This window comes from Fusarium tjaetaba, assembly GCF_013396195.1.
Source record: "Fusarium tjaetaba strain NRRL 66243 chromosome Unknown NRRL66243_c0000197, whole genome shotgun sequence".
Taxonomy (NCBI): Eukaryota; Fungi; Ascomycota; class Sordariomycetes; order Hypocreales; family Nectriaceae; genus Fusarium; species Fusarium tjaetaba.
The window spans coordinates 48,210-67,626 of record NW_023501393.1 but is presented as its reverse complement, the minus strand read 5'-3'; the positions used below and the strand labels follow the sequence as shown (position 1 = coordinate 67,626).

At 48.4% G+C, this 19,417-nt stretch overlaps 6 protein-coding genes across 6 annotated transcripts; 2 read left to right on the top strand and 4 right to left on the bottom strand.

Moving 5' to 3' along the window:
* Window positions 1–755: 755 nt before the first annotated feature.
* Window positions 756–2,349, bottom strand: FTJAE_8879 (uncharacterized protein; the record flags this gene model as incomplete). Its single annotated transcript, XM_037355741.1, has 5 exons — window positions 756–806; window positions 855–1,601; window positions 1,651–1,733; window positions 1,785–2,004; window positions 2,062–2,349. The coding sequence occupies 5 exons, from the start codon at window positions 2,347–2,349 to the stop codon at window positions 756–758; spliced, it is 1,389 nt and encodes a 462-aa protein (XP_037204038.1).
* Window positions 2,350–4,216: 1,867 nt separating this feature from the next.
* FTJAE_8878 (uncharacterized protein) lies at window positions 4,217–4,948 on the bottom strand (the record flags this gene model as incomplete). The annotated part of the gene is made up of 1 exon (XM_037355740.1): window positions 4,217–4,948. One exon carries the CDS (start codon window positions 4,946–4,948, stop codon window positions 4,217–4,219), a length of 732 nt encoding a protein of 243 aa, XP_037204037.1.
* Window positions 4,949–10,813: 5,865 nt separating this feature from the next.
* FTJAE_8877 (uncharacterized protein) lies at window positions 10,814–12,376 on the top strand (the record flags this gene model as incomplete). The annotated part of the gene is made up of 1 exon (XM_037355739.1): window positions 10,814–12,376. The coding sequence occupies one exon, from the start codon at window positions 10,814–10,816 to the stop codon at window positions 12,374–12,376; it is 1,563 nt and encodes a 520-aa protein (XP_037204036.1).
* A 1,255-nt stretch (window positions 12,377–13,631) lies between these two features.
* Window positions 13,632–14,183, bottom strand: FTJAE_8876 (necrosis-inducing factor domain protein; the record flags this gene model as incomplete). Its single annotated transcript, XM_037355738.1, has 1 exon — window positions 13,632–14,183. One exon carries the CDS (start codon window positions 14,181–14,183, stop codon window positions 13,632–13,634), a length of 552 nt encoding a protein of 183 aa, XP_037204035.1.
* Window positions 14,184–16,221: 2,038 nt separating this feature from the next.
* Window positions 16,222–17,300, top strand: FTJAE_8875 (uncharacterized protein; the record flags this gene model as incomplete). Its single annotated transcript, XM_037355737.1, has 2 exons — window positions 16,222–16,809; window positions 16,863–17,300. The coding sequence occupies 2 exons, from the start codon at window positions 16,222–16,224 to the stop codon at window positions 17,298–17,300; spliced, it is 1,026 nt and encodes a 341-aa protein (XP_037204034.1).
* A 294-nt stretch (window positions 17,301–17,594) lies between these two features.
* Window positions 17,595–19,022, bottom strand: FTJAE_8874 (uncharacterized protein; the record flags this gene model as incomplete). Its single annotated transcript, XM_037355736.1, has 1 exon — window positions 17,595–19,022. The coding sequence occupies one exon, from the start codon at window positions 19,020–19,022 to the stop codon at window positions 17,595–17,597; it is 1,428 nt and encodes a 475-aa protein (XP_037204033.1).
* Window positions 19,023–19,417: the final 395 nt, after the last annotated feature.

The following is a 19,417-nucleotide window of genomic DNA, read 5'->3' as shown; positions in this document are numbered from 1 at the left end:
ACCGCAGCTACGCGCTCGAAGATGAAAGCCAGATTAAAAAAGGTAACCCAAGTCCACGTCGGTTGTCGCTTCGATATGTGTCTATCAGATCAACAAATGAGGGTGAGACGTTGATGAAATTCTCCGACAAAGGAAATGGAGCCTTTGTTGTTGGAGAGACTAGGAAATTTGGAGCTCCAAAGCTGAGATGCAACACGCCAACGTTTGCTACCGGGGAAGCAACGTGCACGGGCCAGCTGCAGGTGGAAGCTGCGTTTGTACGGCGCCCAGTTTTTCCGTCCACTGCCTGCTTACCCTACACTTGGAGCCTCAAGCTTTAATATTGTAAACATGTGGCAGTGTGGTAAGTCACCTACTGATGCGTCTCTACTCTGATTAGTAGGCGCTTTGTAAAGAAAATTGTGATTTAACCTTGTAAGTGAAACCGCATTGTGTGGATTGATCCAATGCACCTACGGCTGATCACGCTATAATCTGGAGACTCGTCCGCCTCTTGCACCAGAAACAGAAACAATAATTAAAGATCTTTTAGTAGGGGTAAAGGAAATCTATATTGCAATCTGTGCAACCAACCATACGAAGAGAGTGGAAAATATACTCGATCAGATACAATTAAAAGGTTCTCAATAGGATTAAAACTACAAATCTGTCTGGTATCCATTGACAACCCGAGATTGAATTACACCTATCACCAAGAAGCAACCATAACGCCAGTTTTTGAAGCCATTGCAAGAATAGAGGAGATCAATATCCTTCTATCGACTTCGTATATTAGAATCCAGTTCATAAGCCTCCACAGGCCCTGACTGAAAACCCATTCCATGAAAGCCAGAATATGCTGGCGCAGGACTTACCGGCGACACATAGTCTGATTGTGCCGGTGAATGCCCCCAGTTAGACTTGGCAAGGTGAGCTTGAAGCTCAGCTGTGGGTGCATGATTAGGAGGGAGCTCTGAAATGCCTTGCCCTCCGCCTAGTTCCGGTTTGAGAGAAGTGGTCGATGACAATTCGGAAACAATAGGTGGTGCAGTGTGACCCTTGATATAAGCACTGTTGCCCATGAGCTCTGGATGTCCAGTATATTCTGGAGGCCCATCGGCATTGTTGGAGAGTTCTTCGCCCTTGACTTGACGTTGACGTTTTCTTCGAACACAGAAGAATAGTCCGGCGCCAAGAGCAGCCACCACGACAGCACCAGCAACTCCTCCTGCGATCGGTGCGATACTTGTATTCGATTCATCCTCCTCCTTATTCTCATGGCCAGGCTCAGACTCTTTCGCAAGGCTAGAACTAGAAGTAACAGTTGCGCTAGCTGAACCAGTCATTCCTGGAACTGTTCTCCCTGGGCCAGCACCTGAACTAGCAGTTGGATAAGACTGAAAGATTGATTGGCTGACGGTAGCAACAACCAAACTCTCAGCGGCGCTGCAATAGTACCGAAAGACGTCGATGGCGGATGTAACGTTGGCAATGTGAGTGCTATCGCAGTAGTCCTTGACTCGCTCAGTTAAACTGCTAGAGATGATCTTTGACATTCCTGATTTTATGCAGATGCATGAAGCCAGTTCTTGAGGACCGTCTCCACATAGCCAGGAGCTTTGCTGTACTGTTGTTAGAGGCAGAATCATATATCGAAACATTGGGACTCACCTCCATAACTGCAGAAGCTATCCCGGACTGGGCGCATTTGTTGAGAGACTTGAAATGCGGCATGGCTGTGATGTAGTATGACACTGACAGTATCAACATTAGAATGCTTGCATGAGATATGATTTGAGACTCACTATCTCCAGGAGGCCCTTTCGGGGGTGCAAAAGACGTTGTGCCGTCGTTCATCAGACAGAATTCGCTGTAGAAGTTTTGGGCCGAAGTGACGTCTCCGTTGTTGGAACACGAGTATTTCACGGCGCTCTTGAGTGTTGAAGTAATATCTTGAACAACATCTTTCTTGTTACAGACACACGGCGCATTCAATTCGGCAGCTTCAGGGCACCTTGACGACCCCTATATTTATGTTAGCCAGGCCAAGCCCCCATCACTGGAGTTTGAAAGGTTTCATACAATATTGACCACAGCATAGGACAATCCCGACTGCGCGCAAGGCGGAAGATATGCCAACTCCGGAAGATCTGTTATATATGCCTCCACGATGTTCTTGGTTGGCGAAAAGAACGTGATGTGTTCCTCCTGGTTGCAATACTTCTGCATCAGCTTAGACGCACTTGATAGATCCTCCGTCGCGCTGGAGCCGCAGCTGTATTCTATATCGGTCGAGATCGATGAGGCAACTTCGTCCATTCGAGTCGAGCAGATGCATTTCTGCAATTCGGTTTCTGAGTCGCCGCACATGGTCGAGTATGTCTGCATGCCGACATTGTATGAGATTGCGCTGGAAACACATGGTGCCTAAACAGTCAGTATTGCGCTGACGCTCTTCCCAGGTGCCGTACCAAGTAGGTAAAGATCTCGAGGTCAGTCACGTAAGAGACATCTTTTGCGGTAGTCAGGACAGCCAAGCCCAACAGGCTGCTCCACGAGAGGCCGTGTAAGTGCTTCATTGTACGGAGTATAGACCAAGACTATAACTAAAACACCAAAAAGCACAGAAACAACCGAACAAAGATCCTCACATTCAGCTGCGCACAATACCGCCGGAACATTCCGTCTCGAAAAGGAGCCCTTCATCTTGTCAGCAGCCAGACTATCCTGTAAAATTCCCTATTCTCCTGGTGTGAAGCCTCAAACAACGCCTCTCGAGTCTAGATACAAATTGGGCCAGGACCCCTGAGGCTAGCTGAGATAACTTGTCTAGCTTGTACAGCACACCATCAGCTGCATTTCATCCCACCACCCGAGAGGATAGTGAGTCAGGTCCTGCATCTAAGCAAAGAATAGAGTTATCTCATGCTTAAAGAGAAAACTACTCGGGTGAGACAGCTGCTGAGAGTTTATAGCGAGGTGTTTCATAGTTGAGGGTGCGTGCAGAAGAGGTCGACTCCATCATCACAAGACGATGCGGGCTTTTCTTAGCGCCCCTGGGCTGCATGCTGTTTGTTCGACCAGAGCAATAGACAAACGATTTAATTTCCCTTGAATAGAGAGGTTGAGTCTCACCAAGTTATATACTGAAACCAAAACTGGATGGAGATGGAATTATCCTTTAATCAAGATCTCAATGTTTCATAGCTGATTCAGGTCTCACATGTTATTTCCAAAGGGTGTTTCGATGACCAAAACCCTCGTTCGTCTCAACTGGTCCCAGTGGAGGTCAAAGCGGTACCTGAATTGGGAATAAGGACTTTACCCATCCAGTCATCCCAGCCGGTGGATGCATACTCCTGATTGAGCTAGCCCCCCCGCGCCACACGGATAGTGACTGAAGCGCACCTCGAACCATTGGCTCTCCTGAAATGACCTCCAGGCTCAGTAACTAAGACAATGCCAAGGATTGGGAATCACTCACGACATGAGACGAGTCGGCAACGAGAGCAGGCGACACGACAGCGCATACTGTGAGTATGGTGATCATTTGACGAGCAGGTGATGGAATAGAAGGCGATCAACTGATGTGATGAGGAACTTGTTTTGCAGTGTCAATAGAGTTACCCGACCATGAGTCTGGCCAGGTCTCGTCTTGTTGGCCGGGTACGTAACTTTCCAGGTTCTCCGGCTCTTAAGACCGCGGCAGTTAATTTTCCCTCCACCATGACGTCGACTTTTCCCTTCAATCCGATCATATCTCGATGTTGCAACGACGGATCTTGGGTGATGTCAGAATAGCGACGATCTAGCTTCAAGACAAGGTGTTTTCCTTGGTAGTGTTTTATGGTTGTTGTAGGCCTCCAAACTTTGAAGGTTGCATCAAGAGGAGAGCCATCCAAATTTTCACGCCGATCACTCAAGAATTGCATGGCCATGGAAAGCATGTATCAGAATTATTTGGTAGATTGTTCGTTGCTGTACTATAGTAATAATATGGTAGCTGTTATCCCTCAGCTGTGATCTTGGTGGTATCCCGTAATCCGTAATTGTCCGGTGCCATTGCATACATGTCCATAACGCCTTGCTAATACTCAGAAAACATAAGAAACCATTATGTGGCTAGTATGGCGGTTGCTGCAAACTTGGCTAGTGTCCCAACTCCCGCTTTAAAAAAAAAAGCAGTGTAATATCAAAGACAAAAAGAAATAGTCGTAGAGTGGTAATGTGTAAGCGCTTATAGGACGCGCACAATCTTGGGAACACGATACCGCGAGGGGCTGTCGTAGTACTCGCTGATCATACCGCCCTGAAGACCCATAGGCCTCCGGGGTGGTAATCTTCCGTTGACACTCTGGTCTCGTGCGGAAGCTGTCTTGCGCGAATCGCGGCTATGCTCACGCTGATTTTGTCGCTCTGAGGAGACTTGGCGAGAGCGTTCAGAGTTATGTGTCTCAGAGGAAGAAGCCCTGGAACTGGCGCGAGATCGGGATCTTCGAGGGCTTGCGTGATCCCAGCCAACGGGCTCTTCTGAAATTTCGTCAAGGAGATCATCATCGCTGTCCTCGTCGTCACTTTCAGGGTGGAAGGTACTGTTAAGGGTCTCCCAGAGATCAAGACCAAGGTCGTCCCAGATGACGACGGCCTTGAATAAACGACGGCAGGCTTGTGTGCCAGCAGTCTTGTCGAGCCTGGCAAAAGACTCGAGCTCGCCTAAGCTGGGTAGGTTCTCCCAGGCAATGGAGATCTGATCGGATTGGTCCTTGAAGGGGGATCGCTCAAGGTAGTAGAGGAGGAAGTCTGAGGTTTCGGCCTTGGTTGCGAATTCAGCTTCCTCGAGAGCTTGTAGGCGGAGCTTCTCCTCTTTGTCCTTTTGCTCTTGCTCTTGTTGCTGCCTCTGCTTGCGTCTCTTGGGTACACCAAAGAGTGGGACCTTGGGGACGTTGGAAGTGGTTCCTCGGAGCATCATCGTTGCGGTGTTGTGAGTTGGTGTTGGCTAATGTAGGGAGGTATAGTAAACGTTGTCGAGGTGCTGTATTGGTATATATGGCTGAGCCAGGTCGGATGAAGAGCTGGAGGGGTAGGAATGGGTTGTTGGTCGACGGGGAAGCAAACAAGACAATATGCGTGTCAGGTTGTTGCTATTAAAGGATGTTTATGCATGCGTGTATGCAAGGTGAGAGCACAAACACGACCCAAGCTTGTTAGACGTTTCAAGAGACCAGCTCGTCGAAGCTTTTGGATTTAGCACCAGTACTGCTGTTGGGAGATGCAGCTGGAAAGCAGAATGTCTTGAAGGGAAGAGCAAGATGGGAAAAGTTGAAGTGGTAGGGGTGCTGGCAGATGGATATATGAAGAATTGGATTGGATCGAAATGAATGACACCCTGGGCCTTGTTCCTGGTCCTTTTTGTTTGTCTTTTGTTGTGTTGCGCTGACTAGCCGGGGACCGGGGGGTGTAGGTAAATGTGATGAGGATCCGCGGCTATTTTGGTGGCAGAGGTGAGGTAGCCCAAAGCCCGTGCTTGTACTGTAAGGTACTGTAATAGGTGGTAATTGTATTCTCGGTTTCGGAACTTCGCGGATTGGTTGGTGATCGTGGGAGAGAGAGATCAGCTCGTTTGAGAAACGGGGGAATAGAGGACGCTTTTAATATCATTGTTTCTGGCGGCTTGCTTTTTCTCTTCCGACCCCTTGGCTCGTAAAATCTACTCCTTTCAGGTTTAACTTGTTGTTTTAGGCTGGGCTGGGCTGGGCTGGCCTACTGCAGCCGCCTCAGCCATCAGCCATCAGCTGTAGGTAGGTACCTCCTCTAGTGCAGGTCCGTAATAATTCCATTTACCAAAAACGCCAGAGCGGATCCGTGTCATCATTGAGAAGCTGCTGGAGACGTGACCTGGAGGCGCCCAGCCTGGGCTTGTGATGGCCAATTTAGTCGCAACGGTGTCGGTGTAGGTGGGTGAGTAGGTTACCTGTTACTCACTGTTGTGTACTGTATTGTATGGAGCAGCCCAGTACGGAGTACCGACTGAGTTCTGCTAAAATGATCACCCACTGATTTTCCCCTTGCCTTTCCCAAAAGTCTGGTCTGCCAAGAAGAGAAGCGAGTAAGGCGCACCAGTCACCAGAGCAGAAGACCCCAGCAGAGTGAGGCATCAGCGGGTTTACCTGAACTTAGGCACGGTAGCGAGTTTTGATCCTTGTCCCGTTTTGTCTTTCATTGTCTTGCCGATGCATCTGATTTCTGGTTTGTCTCACCCCGAGTTTGGGGGTTGTTCACGAGGATGCTTCGTGATGATCAGTCGACAATTCTATTGGTTTCGAGACGATACAGTACGGTTACGAGCAGACGGTTCAACATTAGCCGGCTGGACTGGAGGGGCGTCAAATCCAAACCGTACAGTAAGTAAATTCGGAGTAGAGGCTATTTGCTTTTCCCCAGCTCCCGCTCAGCCCTTGAACTGTTTGAAATGAGTTGTCTTGTCAGGTGGAGGCAACACAAAACCCAAGACCTCTTAACTAAGTGACAAAAAGACCTAGGTAAATTTAGTATGTTTTCTTTTGACTCTGAACTAGATTATTTTGACACCTTGAGCAAATGTCAGAAGGTTTCTTGCTCCCTGATCGGCATGTGAGTTCGCCGAACCCTAACCCAACATCTTACGAGCCCGGCAATGTCTCGTTTTGCCGGGTTACGGGTTAGCTCTTTGCCAGAGGAATGCGGTACTCGCTCGAATCACCGCTCTCTTCTCTTGTATTGTCTGGCCTGTCTCGCCTTTCGATTGTGAAGCTTTCCATTGTAAAACGCGAGGCGTTGCTGCTCGTCATGAATTTTTGCCCAATTCTCCGCGGAAGCCGAGTGACCGAACGGATACTGTTCTGTTTGAAACCACTGTTTGCTGCAGCCATTACGGTCTTGGATGCCTAATTGGTTATCGCGAGCAGAGACAATAAGACGCTATTTCTGTTAGGTGCAGCAACATCAAGATTATTGTGAGCGTTCCGTGATTCCGACGTCGTCCCGTCATTAGTGTCTGTACCCGCCAGTTCCTAGTCTCCGCTGCAGTACGATCCCGCCCGTGCGAACGAGCAGTCCTGGCCTGAGGATGATTTAGATGGATGGATGTACCTGGTCGGCCCGTCAAAAGGAGGCACGGACACAGATGGACAGGTCACGCCAGCCAATACATACTACTGCACCCTAGGCATCTCGCACGGTTGGGGCACCCTTGGGATTGCCCATGATAGGTCGGCTTCTGTTCCGGAGGCATAAATGGAACAAGGCAGGGGAAGAGGCGAGACGAGGCGAGACCCCAAAAGCAAGGGACAAAGTACTTTGTAACGAGCCTGAGCCAGGAGAGAGAAGAGAGGAGAGGGAGCACTGAAACGCCAGCAATTGGTAACATTCCCCGTGTCCCAGGAACCCGGAACGAGAACGACAATCTGCCTTTTTCCCGACATCGCAAACTAGGCCCCATCCTGTCGAGTATGTAACTTTCTTAATGTCCAGTGTCCACGCAATCAATCACTGAACCAACCGCCAACGCCAAGGCTTTGAAACAGTAGCCTCGCTCTACCACGGCTAAAGCCATCGAGGCGCAACTTTGTCCTCAATAAGTACACCGTCGACCATGTGGCACTTGACTCGTCAAACTCGCGTTGAGGCTTTCAAGTGCCCATTCAGAATCCACTCACCACTTCTGGGCACTCCCGCTTTGCTCAAACCAGAATGCGATCTGCAAATCCCCAGCTTGTGCCGCGTCTGGACTCCCAGACTAGACCCGACCCTTTGAGGCTATCCCTAGCTATCCTTTCACGCCAGTCATAGCTTCTATCTTGATATCAGATCGGATCAGTTGCACTAACAAAACCTCAACCAACACGACTGTTGAAGTCCATAGCACGAGGCGTTTGTGTTTACGAGTCCACCGCTTTTCTTATCCCACTGAAGTTCGTATCCCACAAAACGACATCACAGTGTCGAATGGCCTTCCACTACCGCACCTCAAACGAGCTACCGTGACTTTTCGCCCGGACTCTGTCCGTAGTCAAACCCTCCACTTCGGTCCGCGATGGGGACCGGAGGCTAAGCCACATGACGGTTCCGCGGTTCCACGCAAGCCTCCGGTGACGGAAGTCCCTGAGATACCCGTTGCTCGAAACAGTGACATTCCATGAAATCCTCGCTCTTTCTTCGGTCTCCCCAGATTCATACTTTTTGCATGCCTCATCTGACGGCATATACCTTAAGTGCGCTTCCGCCGAGAGGGAAGAAACGTCCAGAAGGAAACTCTGCCTGGGCTTTGCGTACGCAGCACGTTCTCTGTATGTTCTGTCGAAGTTAAAAGGCGCGGCTACATTCCAACCATGATCCTTCGCGCAACCTCTACCCCGAAGAGGAATCGCCTCTCGGATAACTCGTAAATCCCCCTGTCCGAGGGCGACAGCGGGTAGATGAGGCTCCTAGTCAAGATTGAGCTGTCGTCAAAGCTGTCATGGAATTCAGCAACGAGGCTTGAGCATTAGGCTTCGAATGTGACGTCTATTCAGAGATGTTTGTTCGGACACTGGAAGAACGAGTATAAGGATTGTGGCTGAAGTCTCTTTCTCCCTGGACAAACTCTCACTTAAGATCAGTAAACAAAATACATTGAGGGTCTGCTCGTGGAATGGACAAGTTCTTGGCGATCAGAACAATGCCAACCAAAAGGCAATCGACTCTATTGTCGTCTCTTTCAAGACTGGCCTCGCTCTTTCGATGTTGTCCCTGAGAGCCGATTAAGATCAGACAAAGCTTGGATGGACTGACCAACAGCATAAATCAGGCACAGGTCCCTTGAATGCGTCATTTCAACGTGGTTGAATTTTGCAAACTCAATTTTGCCCAGATTTTATTCCCATCTCCAACCTCAGCCTTAACAAGGGTGTATCACATACACACAGACGTTGATGGCATGTTCGGCATTAACGGCATAAACAATGTTTCTCTTAGCTGTTCATGCAAGTCAAAGCAAACACCACCATACCATCCGTGCGAACCATCTCTGCCCAATGTCTGATCTACCCGTCTAATTTAGGTAACATGATCCTCCTCTATTTTTCATAGACCCGTGCTAGCAGCTGCCTCGTCGATCCAAGACCCCAGAATCTGGTAATTAGTGTGCGCCTCACCAAAAACCACCGCATTCTTTGGCCCCGAATTTCGCGGCGGCGGCATGGTTCTGTGCAACCGAGCACTCAAAGTTAAAAGCCTTATGCTAAGCGAGCTGGAAATAAGAGAATTGCTTTGGTTCGTTAGAGGAGAGACTAATGCACGCACCTCTGTCAAAAATGCTTTCCGATGTTGATGTCCTTGGTGATACTGATAAGCTACTTTTTGTTTCGGAGCCCGGAGCAAAGCTGGCGACCAACGGCCTTACTAGAGCATCCAGACATTGCCAAGAAAGGACTAATTAACCCTTGGCAAATCCCTCTAGGAACGAAGAGTTCGGGCAAAAGCTATCTCTCGAAATGCTTCGTATGGCCATCTCGAGAGGCAGACCTTGGGTCTTGGCAGCCAAATTAAGATAATGGCATGGTCCTTCTTCCCATGGATCAAACTGATGGGCTTAACCGAAGTGTTGGCGTTGCTGTTGATGAGTCCTTTAGCTTGCAGCCTGAGGATTTGGACAATGGAGTCTTTACTTACAATAGACTTTGCTAACATCCTGCACAAGGAACTCAATATTGACAGTAGGTATCAAAAAGACACTGGAATTGACACAAAAGACTCTTCAAAAGACGGAGATATTGGCTCTTGGCAATAATTCTATATCATTCTTCTCATCTCGTGTAAGTCACATCGAGGAAATCATCATGTGGCTTGACTACCCCGAAGCCTCCTGATCACTCAGGACTGGATCTCCGAGCAGCTTCTCTGAGCAACAACTTACTACATGAAGGAATATGCACATGGTTTTGATGTAAGGAATTTGGTGATTTCTTTCTGCTCGAGAAGTCAACTAGGGAGACGAGATGGCTAGACGACAGACATGAACTAATGTAGAATACAACATATTCAACACTGTCGCGATGTAGAGTCTCTGGATGATCAGAGAATGTCCAAGGTCGGGTTTTTTGCATAGCGAGGTATCTGACTCAAATATTGTAGTATTATCTTTGGAGGAATAGCAGTATATGGGAGGATTTGAGTGACACAGTGATGAATGTTTGCAAAGTTCTCATGTACCTATCTAGGTAGCCATGCCCAAACAACAAAACCCAGTATCAAGTGTACAAACAACCGCAACAGTAAATTAGTGGTCTAATTATAATGCTTGGAACCTGGAGGCGGAATATATGAGTTTCTCATGCTTTCCTGGCACAAGCCAGCAACTACTTTGAGATGAATAGACTCGAGTCCATTTGCAGTTATTTTCATAAAAACGCTTTTGTACACTCTCTCATACAGTATTCACCACTTTATTTGTCTGGAGACAGTCACTTATGATGTTGAAAGTGCTAGATTTGTTGACATTGTTAACTGTGAATACCCTCACTTCCTAGCAGTAGCAGCTTGGCTGGCACTGCTGTGCAGCTGTCAGAGCACTTGCTACTACTGGGCGGTTGCTGGGCAGTGAATCGACACCAGCATTTCAAAACAGGCAGAGATTTATTTTATTTTCATTTCATCAAATTCTTCTGCTCCGATTCCCCATTGTTGCTTATCTTTCGCTTCACTTCACAACAGTCTTTAATGAACCACTGCACTTCATCAACTGCATCTCTTCACTAACTTCACCATTTCTACCACAAAAATCTCAAGTGATCACTGATATCAACGAAACTCAGTCACCATGTTCTGGCGTCGCCCCCGTCTCACTTATGACCCGAAGCAATTCCCCAACTATCGCCCCTACCCCGAGACCGGTTTCGAGCGCCTCATCAAGGAGTGTCCGAATCCGTTTCACTTCATTGCATTCACAATCAGATTTCAGATCTCTATCTTCAGTATCATTTTGGAGTGGTTCTGTATGATGCTTCGCAGTCCTCTCCAGTACTCCAAGCACAACGATTGGATCCTCGGCCACTACGAGGCAAGCCCTACTGTTTCTCACATGCTCTGGGGAGCCTTCATCACTGCCTGGTCCTCTCATTTCATGTACCGTATCGGAAAAGCTGTTTGCGAGGTGATTATTGATGCTTATGACGACCCTCTATGGGCTCTTTACGAGATCTGGGATCTCGGGGTATCCTCGCAATTCTTTCTTGTCCGCACCGTCTTTTTCATCCTGACTACCACCTTCGATTTCGTCTTCTTTTGGACTGTCTTCGTCTTCACCATGTCGACGTACTCATTCGCCGTCTGCCTTGCCCTGCTCGGCGCTGTTGCTATGTGGCAGCTACACTATTACTTCTTCGTGTACAGTCCTCAGGAAGTCCCTGAAGAGGTCTCATATCACTCCCCCGAGAATAAAGTTCCTTCTACTCCCGACAGACCAGGTCGCTGCTTTCGAGTACCTACACCTTCTACTGGGTCGTCCACTTCTTCCTCCCGATCGTCACCGGGGCATGCTTCACCTTACCTTCAACCCCGACCATCAACCAAACCCCATGGCGCTGCATACGTCAAAGTATCTCCCAAAGCCATACAAAAGCTTCATGATGAAGGAGTCTTCGTCCCAGAACCCACCAGAGTTGCCGACTACTCTTACCTCGAGCCCTTCGCAGTAAAGCGTCCTACCAACTTCAGCCGCTCTGATGCGAAGGCGCATTTCCGAAGAGTTAGGGAAATCGAGAGGAAGAAAGGCATAATAACAAACAGCCCTGACCCTTATAAAGATGATCCTCCCTCTCCTACTGTTATTACAAAGATCGCGTGGATTTATTCCAAGATGGATGCTGTCGACCGAATGCTTCGAAACATTATGGAAGATGTCACCGAGATGAACACGCTGCTTAACACTTTCAGAGACAAAGGCAGCGTCAAGCCCCTTCCCGACGCCTCGCCTGCCATTCCATTGTCGCCCCGGACACAACGGCGAAACGCACATCTCGCTGAGAGAGACCGCATTGGACAAGTCATTAACGATTACAGACGTGAGATCAAGTCTATCTCAGAGCGTGTCCATAGGAAAAAACCTTGGACTGAGGACATGTTGGAACAGATCGATCGCCTGGTTGCTCACGCAGGAGATGCCGCTTCGCGCGCAATTCGTATAGAAGTCGAAGACTGCAACAGACGTGTTGATTTCGCCTTCAAGAGCGTAGACGCGGCAACTGCAGCCTCTAAAGAGATTGCAGCCTTTTGCTATGATCGCCAAATAGAACTGGACGCCCAAGCCAAGAAGCTATGTCGTATGGATCGAACTCTGGCTAGGTATCCTAAGATTCCAATCTTTGAAGAGTACTATGGTTGATTACCACCGAGTTTTTGACTCATCTTTATCGACTAAACAATTAGCAGAGTGCTATTGTATACATATACGCCACGGAGAGCATTTGCAGATTGAGATTTTGGAGTTCGGGATTATACCGTTTGCATTGCTACACATATCAGAGACACTTGCATGATTGACTACGAAGTCGGGAATATGATATCTTAGGTCAATGTCAAGTATAGTAGTCCGAGTTGACGATTGAGGAATGAAATCCGATGATGAATGCCAAAATAGATGTTCTTATGCTCCCAAAGTGATCTTTCTTTCGAATCATCTATGATGCTAAACATTGTGAAAAGGCCTGCCGCAACTGTAGCTCGCTTATCTATATCATCCAGGTCGCCTACGCATAAGAGCCTTTGCTCTCAAGTCACTCTGGTTATGATAGGTGGCTCAAGATTGGTAAGTAGAAGACGTTGTCCAATACATTCATCTCGTATCAGCAAGAGCGCTGGGGATGAGATTAGGAGAGAAGTGAGTGGCTGCTTCTTGAGGTGCATTCTTTGCCTTCACGGATCTGAAAGAGCCGGAAACTCCGATCCATTGGAGCTGGGGTTGTCGAGGCCTAAGTGAAATAGGTCGTTGAGCCGTGGTGTACGATAGCGATAGGATATAGAGACAGAAGCTAGAGCTAGAGCCAGAACATGTTTCGATGAGACTATCTAAAGCAAAGAAAATAGTGCAAGAGACATTGAGAATCTATAAGTAAGGTGTCTGATGGAAGTCCTGTTACCACTGGCTTTGTCGTAAGTGATGCAAACGACATATGCGATCCTCAATGATGTTATCCGCAACCACTGAGGCCAGTTTCTAATGGCTTCAAATCGGCCACTGCAGCAGATACTTCTCGGTGGTACTCTATCAACTACTCATCTTCAAGTTGTGAGACTACGGGAACTGCCAAAGCTATTGAGGTAGACTGTGATGCCATAGATCATGCGACTCAGTGAACGTGGAAAATGGCACCATGGTATTGCCCTTCCTTGATCTTTGCATGTATCATTATTGAATGATGCGTCCGTTTGGAGACGCGAGGAGAAGAAATATGTACTCATTGTGGCTATATCTTTAGGTGCCAAATCCTCTGTGAACACTTGGGTATCGCACATAAAAATCGCATCTCGTCGTCAGGACAGTTCCAGAACCGATCCTCCAATAAATCCTTCAGGTTAAAAAAAAACTCCCCCCTATCCATAGACCGAACAGATGATCGTCAAGACCACCGAGGCGCCAGCTAATAACCAGCAGACTCAGTACCATGAACCTGCCAGTAAAGACCCCCTTTCTTCCCAACCTCATCAGCAGCACACTTGACAGATCCACGAGCTGCCATGTCCGTTCCAGAAGAGTACTCCAGAACAGCCTTCTGCATAATCCAAACCACATCATCATCGCCGACTTTCAATCCCTTGTCAGCACGCACAGCAAAGGCGCACGATCCTGATTTGACGATGTTGACAAGCCCATCTCCCACATCGTACTCGCGCTTGTCGTCGGAAGCAGCGGGGATGCTGAAAGTGCCGTTCCGAGTACCAAAGGTTGAGAGAAGCGCTGCGCAGTCTCTGTAGTCGGCCCGCTTGGTGCTCTTGGGGGCCTGGTGCGCGTGATAAGTCTTCTTGTCGCATGTACTGAAGGAGTGGTTTCCAGCAGCCCAGTAGGTGTATGGATCTTCGTAGGCGCTGGGTGCTGTGGTTGAGACGGCGATCATGTTGTCTTTGGTGGGAGTGGCCGTGGGCGCTGCGGCTGCGAGGCCGATGAAGACGGCCACAAGGTTGATGAAATGCATCTCGAAAGCTAATGTAGCGGGCGGAAAGAAAGTAGAGAAGATTGTTGAGAAAAAGAACGGATCGTGGTGAAGAGTAACGGACCAACAGGTGATCAACACCTATCTTAACGAGTGACTGAGAAAGGGAAACGCTGCGCTGCACTGCAACGAGGAGGTTGGGAGAGACGTTCAGCAGCAGTTAGTTGACGGGGAAGAGGAAAAGAATTATACCCAATCCAGGTGGGAAAGTGGGATGTTTAGATGCGATCACAGGCGGAGATGGTAGTGTTTCAAGTAGAGTGGATGAGAATGAAACAAGGATCACAATATGCATAGAGGATGGTTTATTTTGAGCGACATTTTGGGAACAGATTGATTAGACTCGGAAAAATTAGTGCTGTTTTGCTTTTAAATATATTGAGTCGCAACGAGTGAAACAGGGTGACCGGCTGTGTTTGTTTAATTGCGATAATCATACCGGAGGATTTGGTGTTTGTGTTTCCGTTTTTTTGATGGGGACGATGTTTCGAGCAAAGTGCCATATTCATGCCGAGATCAACGCGTATAGGTACAGGAAAACGTGTGATTGGAAGCCAATTAGGGGGAGTGAAACGAGCGTCTACATACCTATATAAGGAATTATATGTGATGATCAAACCATATGATCTTGTATTCTTGGAGTTTGATTCGCTACCTACCTACCTTACCTACAAGACTGACTGAGCGCAGGACCACAGCGACATTATACACGCTTTGACTGTCGCTATGTCTCTCTTGAAGTCCTCGAAACAAACTAGCAATTGTCTGCTTCTTTGAAACGCTCTATCTCGTGTGCCTTGGCTCTCTCCCATGCGCATAATTTGCAGCCTCGCATCGAGTCCAGATCAGCACTCTCAGTCTCCAGCCTCAAGATCAAGCTTGGCTCGTAGATCAATACCAATTTCACATGATATTAAAGCCTGGCGACAACTGCCGTCAAAACTTGAATATAATTCCTTATACCGTTACAGTAGGATCTATCTCCTTGCAAACTTAAATACCCTTCCTTGCAATATCTCGTGATAGAAACCATCGAGTTTCTTGTCTCTCAGTAACTCCGCCGGGCCGACAGTGGAGAAGAGTGACGCTCCAGTGGATTGAGACCCCCCACTCCCGGCGGTTCATCAACCCCGGTCTTGGAGATGATGACGCGAGGGGCATTGGCCAGTTACAGAGCAAATTCGTTGGTTTGTTTGTTGGGTGATGTTTGTACTCTCAATATGACTTCATATGTCGTGGATCTTTGTCTCAAGGCAGCCATGAAAAAGTCTTGGCCAGGTTGGTATTCTTGGTCTTGATTCATGGTTACCGATTCCTACGGCATAAGGGTTGATTACGCTATTAACCTAATGTAAGTAGGTTGGAAAAGACCTCGTTATTCCCAGACGTCACTGTCTCGGCCGATACAATACTCAAATATAACGGTTCTTCAGACTGTTGCTCGTTCATGGAATTGACCCTCTTTATTAAGCCCGCCAGTATCCATCTCATCCCCCATCAACTCCTGGGGTCATCATCTTGGCTCCGTCTTGGCTCCACGCCAAAATGATCACCCCAAAAACCTGTATCATGGACTGCTCGGTTCAGGTGACCCCTCTAAGAAAAGGGCCGTTACTACGATGATGGAATGGCTCTGATGATCGTCGGAACTCGGCTGAGGGTGAGTGAGACCCTTTCTTTTACTTTTTTTTTACTCGATGTAACTCTCAGCTCGTTGCTTGACTCGATTCCCGAGCCCTGATGAACTGTTCTTATCCCGTCTAGTCCTAGCTAGGGGTATTATCGGCCCCCAGTTTTGGGATCATTGCCAGTTCCTGATATCATCGTCATGGCCTATCAATGGATTGGTATTAACTGACATTGTCAGGTCAGCTGGAAGAAGAAAATACCGTGAGGGACTTGATCAGTTTCCATGTTGTGTAATTTCTATCCATTGCAAACTCCATCGCCCAATCTTCTCTTCATTGCTCTTCTCTTCATATCATAAGTAAGGTACTCAGCCATCACCGTCACCGTCATCATGAAAACCGCTTCACAACCTTCAGCTCCCCATAACGCAACAAGCAAAGTAAAGCGGCTCGTCGGCAAAATTCGCCGTCACTCACATCCCCCATCTCCCGAAGCTTCCTCAGCATCTCCCTCATCATCCGCAAATCCATCTCGCGAATCCTCATCATGTCATATTCCACATATCGGCAAACATAGTCAACGCCAGAGCCGCCGCGGATCAGCCTCAGAGGAGGAGGAGCGCGCTCACGACCTTGAACTCTGGAACGCAGCATACGATGTCCTCCAGAGAGATGGCACGTCTTCTGGTCTTGTGCTCGCCTATGAGAGCATTATTTCCCATGCACTTCCTGATACTTTGAGGCCGGGACATAACGGGAATGGTAATGGGCTACCGAGAGAAAGTGAGAGGAGAGCGGAACTTATGATGATGATCGCAAAATCTGGGCTAAACCGTGAAGTTAAGGAGACATCACAAACAGACTCCGGAGATGTTGAAGCAAGAGAAAATCTGATTCACACAAGGTCGACTATAGCTTCATTACTCCATGACCAGCCCAGCGCCGCTGTCGCTTGGGCGGGCTTCTGCTCACTAACACCAGTAAGCTCCGACTGACCCAACCCAGTGAACAACGAGACTAACATCATCAATAGCTTCTACTAGAACCCCTTCTCCGACATGAAGATATTCGCCAAGGGTTTGTGCATATTGCACACACCATTCCTCACTACATGACCCTCCATCGCGCCCTCCATCCATCATCCTGGACATCACTACCAGAGTTCCAACGTCAACAGCCGCAAGTCCATCAAACTCTTCTAACGCTTTATCGACGCATCCTCGAGTACGAGATGAACATTGTCTGCGCCGCTGCGAGCGCCTGGAACATGGCCGCTCGCAACGTCGTCGATTGGCATGGCTGGAAAGCCATGGCTGATGCTGTGCGAGACATGGATGCTGAGCTGATGGGCTATGTCGAGAAGAACGGCACAGACGAGGCTAGGGCGTTGATGGAGGTTCAGAGGAAGCTGGAGCCCGAAGGGGGAGGGCGTGGTGAGCTACAAGACGACACTTTACCAACAAATGCGTAAGAATACAAGATAAGTCAACCATGAAGGGGCCATTACAAACAAGCAAGGTCATTTTATACAAAGCAAATTTCAATCGATTTACCCAAATAGCCAAATCTACATGTTTCCCTTTTCCGCAGTCCAGACTCCCAACTCCATGCTCCGCCCTTTTGACCAAGCCAGTGTAGGACTTTGCCTTTTCCCTTTAGCCAAGTCGCGATCAAATCAACCAGTCTATCCCAACGTCCAATTACTGTGTACCCAAAGACCATCATGCTCCGTTTATACAAGAACACTCTTTTAAAAGCACCCCATTTACTGCCCAATATTCGGAAGGATACCCTGCTTGTCAAGGTTGCTCAGAGTATCGCCGTACTCGTTGATATGTCGCTGCCAGCGACTGACATCGCCCTGAAAACCAATCGCCCCCAACATGGCTGACCATCCAGGCATTTGGTCACGGGTCACAAGTTCATATACACGACAGAGGATTCGATGAAATTCCACCTGAGGCCTCATCGCAACCGCGTACAAGTGTCGCACCAAGTCAGCCCAGCCGGCGATAAAGTCAACGTCAAACGTGGACTCGGGATACCGGAACTCGATAGTGTCGTGCTTAGAGACAACCAGCGCACACCGGGTAGTTGTATGAAGGGATCCCTCATCGAATTTTCGGAGTGCGATGCCCAAGCTAACCAGGCTGTTTTCCGACCACAGGCGTTTCATAGCTCCCAGCAGACCTCTGTCAACTTTCTTGCGCCAGTGCAGCTGTCGCATGACCTCTCCAAGTGCTTCAACAAGAGCTGCACCCTCGCCATACACTGTCGGTTCACCCCTTTCCATGGCGATTCGAGATTCAACGCTGATACGCGCAGAGTAAGGAGACGTTGAGCGGAAAGGATGGCACAGAGGGTACAGCAGAGAATCTTCCAGCAGCCAGACTAAAGATGCAAGGCGCAGCGCAGTCTCTAGCTGCATGCTGCCGGCTTCGTTGACGTGAAGGTGTAGTCCACAACCAGAATTAAGTCCAAGTACCATGTCGCCCTGCACTGCCGCAAGGCACTTTCTGAGGGTAGGTAGCCCCTGACTGAACTCTTCAGGACGAGTGAGGATAGGACTGTTGAGTTCAGTTCCATACCAGTCGTATCTATTCGAAGGTGTCATTCCGGACTTACTGACGCAGTCTCTGGTGATATGACGCTCCGGAACGATATACCAAAAATCAGACTTGGACACTGGTCCGCCAACAGACACATTATTCCAAGTTCGAATATCTCCGCTATTATCTGTGAGCGGAAGAATTGTAGTGCCAGGGATATGGGCAGGGCTGGATGGCGAAGGAGGTATGAGGCTACACGAGACGGAGACCCCGCTGCTGGCGATCAATTCGCATACCTTGTGAATGCAAGACGGTTCGATGTCTTTGTAGTCTCCCATCACGAGGCCCAGAAAAGCCTCTGGTGTTGTAGGACAGCTCCATCGAGTCTCACCAGTCACAGCGTCGGAGTTTGGAATCTGCAGTGCAACCATAAATTCCAACTCGATACCGACACATATGGACTGCGGTATCAACATCATGGGCTCGAGGGATGCAGGGATCGCAGGGGTCTTTTCTCGACGGTGAAAATGCTTATCAACCTGGATGTGATGATAGTTTCTCAGGGATGAGAGTAGAGAGGCTGTTGAGCAGCCAGAAGAGGCCGGAGCCCCTAAAGGGTTACGATTTATAGCAGACAGCTCCATAATGAACAATATGAGGTGAGTTGAGGAAGTAAGAACAATTCGTGGTGTTCACTCTTATATATTTTCGAGTCAAAGATCATGGCCGCAAGGAAAGTCAGTGCGTCGGTCATGTAAGGAGAAAGGACGGGACAGAAAAGTAATTTTGACTCGCTCACCGAAGGGCGGTCAAGGTTTAGGAATTTGAGGCTGTGAGTGAACTATCTTTTCACATGTGCCTGTTGAAAGTTCTCCCGCCGAACAAAGCTTCTGTGTATAAAACTCTGTTGTCGAGTAGTTCGGCCACTAAGGTAGCCAGGACAGCCCAGCCCAGCCCTTAACAAGCACGATAAGGTGATCATGGTTCTATTCGTAAACTAAACATTCGGCAAACTTAATCATGGAAACAACACAAAGCC